The sequence below is a fragment of the Hemitrygon akajei genome, chromosome 9, assembly GCF_048418815.1.
Source record: "Hemitrygon akajei chromosome 9, sHemAka1.3, whole genome shotgun sequence".
NCBI classification, from domain to species: Eukaryota; Metazoa; Chordata; class Chondrichthyes; order Myliobatiformes; family Dasyatidae; genus Hemitrygon; species Hemitrygon akajei.
Window position 1 is genome coordinate 149,644,257 of NC_133132.1, and position 12,775 is coordinate 149,657,031.

Sequence of the window (12,775 nt, forward strand, 5' to 3'; positions counted from 1 at the left end):
TAACCCTTGACCTCTGGTTGTAGTTCCACTCTACCTCAGTGGGAAAAACCTGCTTGCATTTACCCTATCTATTCCCCTCATCATTCTGTATACTTCTATCAAATCTCCTTTTAATCTTTTACGTCCTAAGGAAAAAAGTTCAAATCTATTGAAATTTTACTTATAACTCAGGTCCTTCAGATCCAGCAACATCACTATAGATTTTCTCTGTACTCATTCAACCTTACTTACATCTTTCCTGCAGGTAGGTTACCAAAACTCTCCATAATACTACAAATTAGGCCTCACCAATGTGCTATACAACTTCAACATAACATCCCATTTCCAGTATCCGTGTGTTACAATTATCCAAGGATGTGGGGGAAGAAATTTTACCATAATTTTCTTTTAGCTTTATTAGCCCTGGCTTTTTCTGGTTCAGTATCTCTAAAGATATTTTGTGGTTGGTTGGATGTTGCTGGGGGCTGAGTGAAGTCAACCTATTTTAGTCATTTCTTGAATGCTTTGCATGTTCAAGTCTTTTTTTTGTCCTTTTTCTATTTCGAAATTATGTGAATTGCTGAGAATTACATTTGATTGATTAATAATGCATTGTTTTGTGTTTTTCAGAATTTCTTGGAAACTGTAAACTCTGTGATTTCTAATAAATCAATAAAAGCCTGGAGTATTCTCTCCAGCACGAGAAATGAAACTATCAGTTCTAAATTATTACAGTCAGCGGAGACATTTAGTAGTCGTCTCAACCTGACGAATAACACTTTAGATTTTGGAAAGGAGAATCTACAGCTCAGAGCTACTAAAATTAACAGCCGTGAAACAAAAAGCCCCTTTAATGTAACCTTCGATAATCTTAGCACTAAAGGCTACACCAATTTATCTACTAATATATTCATTCCTACTGATGAACTTGAAAAGATGGTAGACAATGTAGTTGTGACAATTGGATATCCAACATGGATTGATATTTTACCCAGCAATGCAAACTTCGAAGGAGATTTCTCAATTAATGGTCTTGTTGTGACAATAACATTAAGTGATAAGAAACCAATTAAAACTAAGATGAACTTCTCAACGAGAAACCCTACACTTGATTTTAACTCTGCCCAATGTGCATTTTGGGATTTTACTCTTAATGGTACATGGAATAATGATGGCTGTACGCCGGATCTTGATGGAGAAAACGTCATTTGTAATTGTGAGCATTTAACATCCTTTTGCATTTTAATGTCTGCTAAGACAGAGGAGAACAGTATTTTGAATTTTATAACCCGAATTGGAGTTGCCGTTTCTCTAGCAAGCTTAATAATAACCATCATTATAGAAGCAGTGGTATGGAAGCACGTGACCAAGAGTAAAGCATCAAATATTCGCCACGTGGCAATTCTGAACATTGCTATCAACTTGCTGATAGCAGATGTATGGTTTATCGTGGCAGACACTGTAAAACAAGATACAGGAGCTTGTGCGGCTGCAACCTTTTTCATTCATGTTTTCTACCTCGCCTTATTCTTTTGGATGTTCGTCCTTGGCCTTCTACTTGTCTACCACCTGGTTTTCTTACTCCACAATATCAGCAAATCTGTTTTGATGGGAATCTCATTTGGCATCGGCTATCTGTGTCCAATAATAATTTCAGCCATTACAATCGGAGTTACCTATCCACAGGACAGTTACATAAGAAAAGATGCCTGTTGGCTCAGTTGGAGGGAAAAATACCCAATACTTGCTTTCATTATACCGGCTTTGTCTATTGTCGCAAGCAACGTTATTGTTCTAGTTGTGGTCATATTCAAGCTCCTACGACCAACAATTGGAGACAGGCCCAGGGGCCATAATGAGGAGAAGGATACAATAAAACCGATTGTGAGGAGTATTGCAGTGCTAACCCCAATCCTTGGACTCACGTGGGCATTTGGAATACCAACCTTTCAACAGAACCCCCATATTGCTTTCCAATATATATTTACAATTCTCAATGCATTTCAGGTATGTATTAAAAAAGGATTATGACATTTGATGTATAACGGCATAGTTATAATTATGTACTAGATTTTATGTAAAGCAATCAAGAGCAACTAAATATCTTCTAGTGGTTCAGTTCAATATTCATAAAAGTCATAAAAGATTTCATAAAAGTCTGCACAACATTTTCTATGTGACAGTAACTAAAGTCCAACACATGGATGAGTTCTGCAGAGTAGGGATCATGGAAAATTTTGTTTTTTGAGAGCCCATTCGCCATGACAGTGAAATAGAATATTACTGAAGTTGCTTGATCTGAGTGTTAGCAGCACTTTGTTCTTTTATTTCAGATTTCCAGCATCTGCAGTTTTCTTGATTTCCATGTCACTACTCCATGGGGCGCTTCTCTGAATTGCAATTTCAACACTGCCAGCACATCCCAACATGCATCATGGGGGAGCACTGCCATACTTTTAAGGGATGACCACAATTGTAGTGAAGACAAAGAACAATAGATAATAGTTAATCAAACCACAGAGGTACTTCAGGGTTAAATAAATGACACAAATTTCAATCCAAAAATGGCAGCTGGAAAATTTAAATTCAGTAATAGTGAATCTGAGGAATAAGCTCATACCATAAACACTGGGTTATAGTAAAAAAAAACTGATTCACTGCTGTCCTCTGGGGAGGAAATCTTTTTGTTTATATTGGCAAACACAAAGTACACGCCAAGACCCTTTGTCAGGACTGAAGAAGAATGGGGCAGGGGCCCCATAAAGAAGGTGGGGGGAGGGTGGAAGGTGCCAGGTGGAAAACCAGTCAGAGGAAAGATCAAGGGGTGGAGGAGGGGAGGCAGGGAGGGGATAGGCAGGACAGGTGAAGAAGGAATCGAAGAGGAAAGCACTATGGGTAGTAGAAGGCGGCAGAATCATGAGAGAGGTGATAGGCAGCTAGAAGAGGAGACAGAGTGAAAGTGGGATGGGGAAAGAGAGAGGGAGGGAATTATCAGAAGTTGGAGAATTTGATGTTCATACCAAGGGGTTGGAGACTACCCAGACGGTATATGAGGTGTTGCTCCTCCAACCTGAGTTTGGCCTCATCATGGCAGTAGAGGAGGCCATGTGTGGACATATCTGAATGGGAAAGTGAAGCAGAGTTGAAGTGGGTGGTAAACGGGAGATCCTGTCTGTTGTTGTAGACGGAGCGGAGGTGCTCGATGAAGCGGTCCCCCAATCAGCGTCGGGTCTCGCCGATGTAGAGGAGGCCGCACCAGGAGCACCGAATGCAATATATTACACCAACAGACTCACAAGTGAAGTGTTGCCTCCCCTGGAAGGACTGTTTGGGGCCCTGAATGGTGGTAAGAGAGGATGTGTAGGCACAGATGTAACACTTGCGCTTGCTTGCAGGGATAAGCACCGGGTGGGAGATCTGTGAGGAGGGACGTGTGGACCAGGCAGTCGCGGAGGGAACGATCACTGTGAAAAGCAGAGAGGGGTAGAGAGGGAAAGATGTTCGTAGTGGTGGGGTCCTGTTGAAGGTGGCGGAAGTTGAGGAGGATAATATGCTGGATCCGGAGGCTGGTGGGGTGGTAGGTGAGGACAAGGGGAAAACGCTCCCTGTTGTGGTGACGGGGTGAGGGCTGAAGTGCGGGAAGTGGAGGAGATGCGGGTAAGGGCATCGTTGATGACGGCAGAAAGGAAACCACAATTCTTAAAGAAAGAAGCAATTTGGGATGTCCTGGAATGGAAAGCCTCATCCTGGGAACAGATCGGCGGAGACGGAGGAACTGGGAATAGGGAATAGCATTTTTACATTTGGCAGGGTGTGAAGAGGTATAATCAAGGTAGTTATGGGAGTCAGTGGGTTTATAGAAGATGTCAGTGGACAGTCTATCTCCAGAGATCGAGAAAGGGGGGAGAAGTTTCCGAGATGGACCAAGTGAATTTGAGGGCTGGGTGGAATTTAGAGGCAAAGTCGATGAAATTGACGAGCTCAGCATGGGTTCAGGAAGCAGCACCAATATAGTCGTCAATGTAGTGAAGGAGGAGTTGGGGAGCAGTACCAGTATAGATTTGGTGCAATAGACTGTTCCACGTAACACATGAAGAGGCAGGCATAGCTGGGGCCCATGCGAGTGCCCATAGCTACACCCTTGGTCTGAAGAAAGTGGGAAAAGCCAGAAGAGAAGTTATTAAGTGTGAGTACCAGTTCCACCAGCCGGAGGAGCATGGTGGTGGTGGGGAACTGGTGAGGTCTATTGTCAAGAAAGTAGCGGAGGGCTTTGAGGCCTTCTTGATGGGGAATTGAAGTGTATAAGGATTGGACATCCATAGTGAAAATGAAGTGGTCAGGACCAGGGAACTGGAAGTTATTGAAGAGATGGAGGGCATGGGATGTAAGTAGGGAGGGACTGAACTATGGGTGACAAAATGGAGTCCAGATAGGCAGATACAAGTTCGGTGGGGCAGGAGCAGGCCGAAACTATGGGTCTACCAGGCGAGTCAGGCTTATGAATCTTGGGGAGGAGGTAAAACCGAGCAGTGCGGGGTGTGGGAATTATGAGTTTTTGGGCTGAGGATGGAAGATCTCCGGAGTTAATAAGGGCAGTGATGGTATGGGAGACAATGGTTTGATGTTTCTTGGTGGAGTCCTGTTCCAGGGGTAAGTAAGAGGAGGTGTTAGAGAGCTGCCGTTTGACCTCAGTGAGGTAGAGGTCCGTCCGCCAGACTAAGACTACTAAGGCACCACCTTTGTCTGCGGGTTTGATGGAGAGGATAGAGCGGAGAGAGTGGAGAGCAGTGCATTCAGAGGGAGTGAGGTTGGAATATAAGAGAGGAGTGGTGAAGTTGAGACGGTTGATGTCTCAGCGACAATTGGAGATGAAAAGATCGAGTGCAGGTAGAAGGCCCGGTGGGGGTGTCCAGGAGGAGGAAGAGGGTTGAAGACGGGAGAATGTCCATACCTGGCCTCCTCTACTGCCATGATGAGGCCAAACTCAGGTTGGAGGAGCAACACTGGTGCACCATCAATAACTCTGAGACGTGAGGCGAGATATCGGCTTTTATTGACTGGAAGAAAGAACAAGCAGTAGTTGACCACCATACTACATCCTGGAGACTGAGGGCAGGGCTCAGGCCTCAATCACCTTTATACCAGGGTCTGTGGGAGGAGCCACAGGAGCAGTCAGCAGGGGGGTTGTGTCCAGACAGGTATATGTAGTTCACCACAAACACCTCATATACCGTCTGGGTAGTCTCCAGCCCCTTGGTATGAACATCGAATTCTCCAACTTCTGGTAATTCCCTGCCTCTCCCTTCCCCCATCCCACTTTCACTCTGTCTCCTCTTCTAGCTGCCTATCACTTCTCTCATGATTCTGCCTTCTTCTACTACCCATAGTGCTTTCCCCTAAGATTCCTTCTTCACCTCTCCTGCCTATCCCCTCCCTACTTCCCCTCCCCCATCCCTTGAACTTTCCTCTGATTGGTTTTCCACCCTCCCCCCACCTTCTTTATGGGGCCCCTGCCCCATCCTTCTTCAGTCCTGATGAAGGGTCTCCGCCCGAAACGTTGACCGCTCATTTCAACGGATGCTGCCCGACCTGCTGAGTTCATCCAGCTTGTTTGTACGTGTTTATATTGGTAATTGGTTAATTATTGTCACATGTCCTGAGATACAGTAAAAAGTCTTGTCTGCTCACCATCCATGTAGATCATTCCGTACACAACACATTGAGGGAGTACAAAGGAAAGAAATCAGAATGTAGAAAATAAGGTATCATAATGACAGTGAAAGAGCAGTACTTTCTTACTTACCTACTGCCTGTTACACCACTGAGTTTTTGGGCAGCGATGAAGGTCCTCAATCTCTGTCTATATAAAAGCATTCTTCATTGCTCTTTCTGTAACTTGTTTTTTGGCCAGTCAGGGTTGATAGACCTGAGCTGGACCACCAAAGCGAAAATGCAATGTTACAAAATGTTTTAAAGGCTTTACGGATCTACTTGTTAGCTTCTGAAATTTATTTTTCGTTTCTAGGGTTTCTTTATTTTGGTTGTCGGAACATGCATGGATAAGAAGGTGAGCTTCCGCTGTTATCTTCACCAGTTTTCCTGCAATTTGTTTTGTAGCGAACCTAAAATGATGTTTTATTCTTTTGCTAAAACAGGTGCGAGAGGCTCTATTGAAGAAGTCCTCATTGACCGGATTTTCTTCCCAATCAAGGGTAAGGCAGTTAAAATAACAGAGAGAGAGAGAGAGAGAGAGAGAGAGAGACACACACACACACACACACAGAGCAGATGCTGAACAGGTATGTTTAGGGATTTAGAGAAATGTGGGTAAATATGAGGTCAGAAAGATGAGTTTGGTATTGTTTTCTCATGGAAACTGGAGAATTAGAGACATTAAGACACCTGATGGTCCTCGGGACAGGGCTCAGGCAGCACAAACTTTCTGTGCAAATGAGAATGTAGACAGCAAGAAAAAAGGACAGTGTCAGGAGTCTGAGTGATGGGGATAGAAAAGGATGCAAGAATTGGACAAGATGATAAGTGTTTCTAAGGCAGAGAGTTGTGGAGGAAAGGCCACCCACCCACCACACCAACTCCACCTTCACCATCAACAATCACTGAGCATGTTAACGATGTGTGACAAAGTGTAATATGGTGAATGCATCTCTCCATGAATAGTCCAATTTCAGTTCATGTGCACACTTCTCAAAAATCAAAATAAAATCATGTCACGTTTGTTATTCAAACCATATGTGGATACAGCTGAATGAGATAGCATTCCTCTGTGTTAAGGTGAAGAAACAGACACATGCAATCAAAATAATGAGCAGAGAAAAGAAGTACAAAGTCATATAAGTAAACACATTTTTAGTCCAAGTCAATGAGTGACAAAGTCCAGAAATTGATGGTTCCTGGCAGTACAGCCTGGAATTCCACCAACCCAACACTGGAGGGCAGCACTGACAGCTGGACACCACACTGCAATGCAAGCTTGAGGATTGAACCCTCGTCCTTGCTACAACTGTGGTGACATTGCTGCCTCAATGCCTGTCTGACCACCTATCAAAGGAACTAGGCCTGTGGCAATCAATGTCCAATAGGGTCTTGTGATCACAAAAGAAATTCCAAGACAGTCACTTATGGTTTCACTACACACCGCCTTCACGCCAACTTGAAAGCACCAACTATGGAGGCTTCAAGCAGCAGGCAGCAGCATAGTCTGCACCCAGGTCAGCTCTTCTGAACAGAATCCGGCTTCCTCTGCATCCTGATGACACGACTCGGCTCCCTGGGCTTGGTGGCCTGACTCAATTCCCTCGGCCCGACACACCTTCCTCAGTCCAACAAGCCTGGCTCAACAACATCCCAGGCAGCTATTCCGAACAATAAGCAGCTCACTGATGTGACAGACCAGCTGTATATAGTGATTGCGGTCAAGAATAGTCTTACTATGTATTAAAACACATTTAACAAGGAAAAAAGCAGCTTTGGTTGGTCTCCAAGTGGCTGCTGCATGTTCACACACCCCCATCTTATCGGAAGAAACCCTACCAAAGGCTAAAACAAGGAAACATGAACCAATCCTCCTAGAGGAATCAAAAATGGAAAGAGTGAGCAATTTCAAGTTCCTGGGTGTCAGTATCTTTGAGGATCTAACCTGGTCCCAATATATCAATCCAGTTTCAAGAAGGCAAGACAGTGGCTAAATTTCATCAGGAATTTAAGATAAGGTTTGTCACCTAAAACACTCAAAAAACTTCTAGAGATGTACTGTGGAGCGCATTCTGACATGCTGCATCACCGTCTGATATGGGGCAGTGGGGGCATGTGGAAATACTGCACAGGATCAAAAGAAGCTACAGAAAGTTGTAAAACAAGTCAGCTCCATCATGGATACTAGCCTCTGTAGTATCCTAGATATTTCCAAGAGCGGTCCCTCAGAAAGCCAGCCTCCATTATTAAGGACCTCATCACCCACGACATGTCCCTTTCTCAATGTTACCGTCAGGAAGGAGGTACAAAAATCTGAAGGCACGCACTCAGCAATTCAGGAACAGCTTCTACCCCTCTGCCATTTGATTTCTAAATGGGCATGAAACCCATGAACATGACTTCACTTTTTTATTTCTGTTTTTGCACTACTATTCTTTATTTAACTATTTAATATACATAGATGTACTTATTCTAATGCATTTATCTATTGCTATATTTATAATGTATTACGTTGTACTGCTGCTGCTAAGTTAGTAAATTTCACAACATATGCCAGTGACATTAAACCCAATTCTGATTCAGATTCTTCATCTGAGTTGTGGAGAAATAGTGAAGAAAAGGTGGAATCAACATTGGCTTTTCAGGGCATATATAACAATATGAAAATGGAATGAAAGAGGTAGCTGACGAGATTGTGGAGGCATAAATAATGACCCTTCAAGAATCACATGGTTTTAGAGGACTAGAAAATTGCAAATATTGCTCCACTCTAAGAAGAGAGAGAGGCAGAAGAAAGGAAATTATACACCAGCTGCCACAACTTCTGTGGTTGGGAAGATGTTGGAGTCCATTAGTAGGACAAGGTTTCAGGGTACTTGCTGGCAAGTGATAAGATAGGCTGAAGCTTTCCACTATCTGACATTCTCCTTTCCCTCTCCTGACAGTCACCCATTTATCTCTTTCCTGGAGCCTTGGGGTGACTACCTCCCTGTAGCTCCTGTCTATCCCCTCTTCTCTTTCTCTAACAACCCAAAGGTCATCGAGCTACAGCTGCAGTTCTTTTAACACAGTCTCTAAGGAGTTGCATCACGATGCCCCTGATGCAGGTGTGGCCATTAGTAGACTCCTGAAAATCCCACATCTGGCACCCAGAGCAGAACACTGGCCCTGTAGACGTACCCCCTATCCTCACAAGAGTTAATTCAGAAAAAAATAAGAAATGAACTTACCTACCTACCTTGTCTCTACCTATTCTCGCCAAAGCCTTACCACTCTGAATCAGACCACTCCAACGGGACTCCCACGATGACCACTCTGCTAGACAGTACCCATTTTAGGGAGACTGGGTTTTGGAGAGCTGGGGGGTGGAAAGAGTTTTCTGAAGGACGGCAGCCTGGTTTGGGGTCTTTTGGTGGGAGGTGCACAGAGAAGAGCACCAGGAAAGACACCTGGACAACCTCATCTAAAGGGGAGATCTGATTGCAAAGAGTGCTCATGAGGTGGAGGATTCCAAGAAGGGTGATGCAAGTTCAGTAGTGAGTAAAGTGATACACTGAGCTGATACAGGAATGAGCTGCAATCTTTATGTTCAGTCCTGATGGAGGGCCTCAGCCAGAAACGTCGACTGTTGCTGTCTGGCCTGCTGAGTTTCTTCAGCGTTTTATTTATGTGCACATTTAGACTGGTTTAACTGTAATGGGCTGTTTGAAACAGATGAAAATTGGTAAATATACATTATTTATAATTTTATGCTGGTGTATGATCTGTCTTTTCTATGCTACTGATGACTGTGAATGAGCAGTATTTACAAAGAATTTAGACCATGAGACATAGGAGCAGAATTAGGCCATTTGGCCCATTGAGACTGCTCCAACAATCAATCATGGCTGATCCACGATTTGAGCATTTGCTCAAATTGACATTGCTTTAATTGTAACATTATGACCTTCCTGTTTGGATAAACCCCAAATCATACTGACCCTGGGCATATATTGCTTAGGAAAAGTGGCCTTCTCTGAGTAATATGGCTGTTTGCAGAGTTAGCTAACCAGCCAAGTTGGTGTACGAGCCCCGGTGACAGGATTGCACTGAGATAAGTGTTAAGAGACATTCTGAACTGAGAAATGGATGAAGGAGGAATTAGAAGGAAGCTGTTGCTTCATGCATTAACACCATCCCTTTACTTTTTCAGTTAGAACACAGTGCTTCCACAGGAAGATTTACCTCCAAGCATGGAATTGCACTTCCTGGGAGAAGAAGTAAGTATAACATAAAACTGTGCACAGTTGGTTTGAAGTAATTACTGTAACTTCACATTCTTAATAGTTATCATTTAGCAGTAAATGAGTAGTTTGTAGTATTTTAATGATTTGATTAAATTGGCTCCATGAACCTGATTGAGCATAGCACAGAACAAACAGTACATCACAGGAACAGGCCTTTTGGCACAGAATATTGTGCCAAAAAATTAATAATCAAACAGCCAAGCAAACTAATCCCTTACGCCGACACAATGACCATATCCCTCCATTTTCCTCACATTCTTGTGCCTATCCAAATGCCTCTTAAATGTCCCTAATATATCTGCCTCTACCACCACCCCAGGCAGCACCAACCAGTCACCCACCACTCCGAGTAAAAAATCTGGTCTCTCACATCTCCTTTAAAATTACACCCCCCGAAACACTTTAAATCATGCTCTCTGGTATGAGGCATTTCAACTCTCAGAAGAAGATGCTGTCTGTCTACTTTATCCATGCTTCGCTAATCTTATAAACCTCCATCTGATCTCCCCTCAGTTTCCACCACCCCAGAGAAAACAACCCAAGTTTGTCCAACCTCTGCAATAGCACAAGCCCTGTCTGCCAGTAAGATTGCGTGTTTACCCCCTCAGTAATATTCGCTATCTCCACTCTTGCCTCTCTCCCACTACTGCCTGTTTCTATGCCTGATTAATCCTCCCTTCCCAATCACCCAACTTAGACTAAAACTCATTCCAGCTTCTGCCCTGCCAGGGATTCTATCGTTAGAGGAGCAGAGAGCAGATTCCGTTGATGTGAAAGAGAGCACCCAGATGGGATATTGCCACCCAGGTGGCAAGGTCAATGATGTCTTAGGTTGAGCCTACAGCATTCTAAAGGGCTGAACAGCTGAAAGTAGTGGTTCATATTGAGACCAATGTCATAGGTAGGAAATGGGAGGAGGTCCTGAAAAGAGAATGAGGCATTAGGCAGTAAGCTGAAAATCAGGACCTCCAGTATTCTCTGGATTGCTGCCCATTGCATGTGCCAGCGAGTGTAAGAAAAGAACATTTGGCAGATGAATATGTGGCTGAAAAATTGGTGGAGGGGGCAGGGTTTCAGATTCCTGGATCATTGGAATCGCCTGGGGAAGGTATGATGTACAAAAAGGATAGGCTACACCTGAACCTGTGGAGACCAATATCCTCAGGGCTAGAGATGTGGGTTTAAAGGTCCAAATTAATATCAAAGAAATGTATACAATATATATCCTTAAATTGTTTTTCTTTGCAAACATCCACAAAAACAGAGAAGTGCCTCAAAGAATGAATGACATTTAAACCTGAGAACCGCAAAGTCCTCCCCCCCAGCTCCCCCCTCCCCCGTGTAAACGGTAGCAAGCAACAGCTCCCCCCAATAAAATAAAACGCACCACTACAGAGCACAAGCATGCGCTCAGCGATAGCAAAGACACAGACCTTGCAGTTACCCCAAAGACTATCGCATTTCATCCAGCATTCGACAAAACACAGGTTCTCTCTCTCTCTCTCCCTAATAGGGGAGAGGGAGACATCCCCCATTTTCACAAGGGGAGGGATTAAACTAATTTTATTCTATTGAAGCCCATTAATGGGAACTAACAATTATCTGCATGTTCTATTGTCATCACTAATGTTAGTCATTTATTCTAATTTATTTATTGCTTGGAATTCTCCTGCTGCTGTAATTAGTTTTGAAATCAGATCTTCTGGGTTTTTTACCCGGAGCTCTAGACAAGCAAAAGCATAACCACAAAGCAAATGTATCTCATAATGAACTCCACAGTGAATTAAATTCAAAAATACTGCCCATATCACCTTATTCTTCCTGTGTTTGACACCTCCTCCAGAATTACGTTATAGTCTGTGTTCTCTGCTCTTCCTCCTCACTCAACCCATTAGATGATAACGTTTGGGTATCTCAGTTTCACACTCTCAGCTCTGTCTACCAATCCCTCTGCATTTCTGTCTCTCATCCTTTTGAAGATTACTCATATGATCATAACTTTGCTCATCTTTCCTCGCTTTTCTCCTATCAGGTTCTAATCACAGTGTTTCATTTGAAGAGAAATTGCACTAGAAGTACAATGTTGTTAAAACTGATGTTTCATTCAGTACAGAAGTAAAACAGCAGATGAACCAGTAAAAAGATGTGCATTAATATGGCATTTCTGCTTAACTTTAACCATATAATTTCCTCTTGCTCTTTCAGAGAAGCTCAATATTTCAGGTCGCTCGCATTCAGATAGCAAGGACACATTCATGAGGTATTCTACTCTGAGTTAACTGCTGGAGCTCAGAAGATAAAACTGACTTTTCAGATGCAGAGGAAAATTTATTACCATCTTAACAAAGCCCATTTCAGCAGTGAATTAAGAAGTACCGATGATTTATGACAGAAGTTTCAAAACTGTAGGGAATGTTTGGCATGTAATTAATATTATCAAAAGGATAATCAATTTTTTCTTTGTATTCTAGGGCAATAGCTAATATTAATGTGAAGAATAAGAACATTGTGGATATTAAAAAACAATTATCTATTGTATTGTATGGATTGGCATAAGATTTTGCCATTAATTAAATTATTCACTCACATAGATTATTCAAACTGGGTAATTTGTTTATGTAGACAATTTTCAGATTTCACTTTAGATAAAACACACAACATGCTGAAGGAACTCAGCAGGTTAGGCAATGTCCATGGAAATGAACAAACGGTTGATATTTCAGGCCATGACTGTTCTTCAGAACTTCTGCTTTGGATTTCAAGCATCTGCAGAGTTTCTTTTGTTTATTATTTTCATT

At 42.9% G+C, this 12,775-nt stretch overlaps 1 protein-coding gene across 1 annotated transcript in view; it reads left to right on the forward strand.

Annotated features, from left to right (window-relative positions):
• Positions 1-12,533, forward strand: part of LOC140732686 (adhesion G protein-coupled receptor F4-like) — a 74,290-nt gene extending 61,757 nt beyond the window's left edge. The window contains exons 12-17 of the mRNA XM_073055370.1: positions 610-1,986; positions 6,005-6,046; positions 6,135-6,191; positions 9,884-9,950; positions 12,183-12,237; positions 12,449-12,533. Coding sequence (XP_072911471.1) covers positions 610-1,986; positions 6,005-6,046; positions 6,135-6,191; positions 9,884-9,950; positions 12,183-12,237; positions 12,449-12,533 — 1,683 coding nt within the window. The remainder of the gene's footprint in view (positions 1-609; positions 1,987-6,004; positions 6,047-6,134; positions 6,192-9,883; positions 9,951-12,182; positions 12,238-12,448) is intronic.
• Positions 12,534-12,775: the final 242 nt, after the last annotated feature.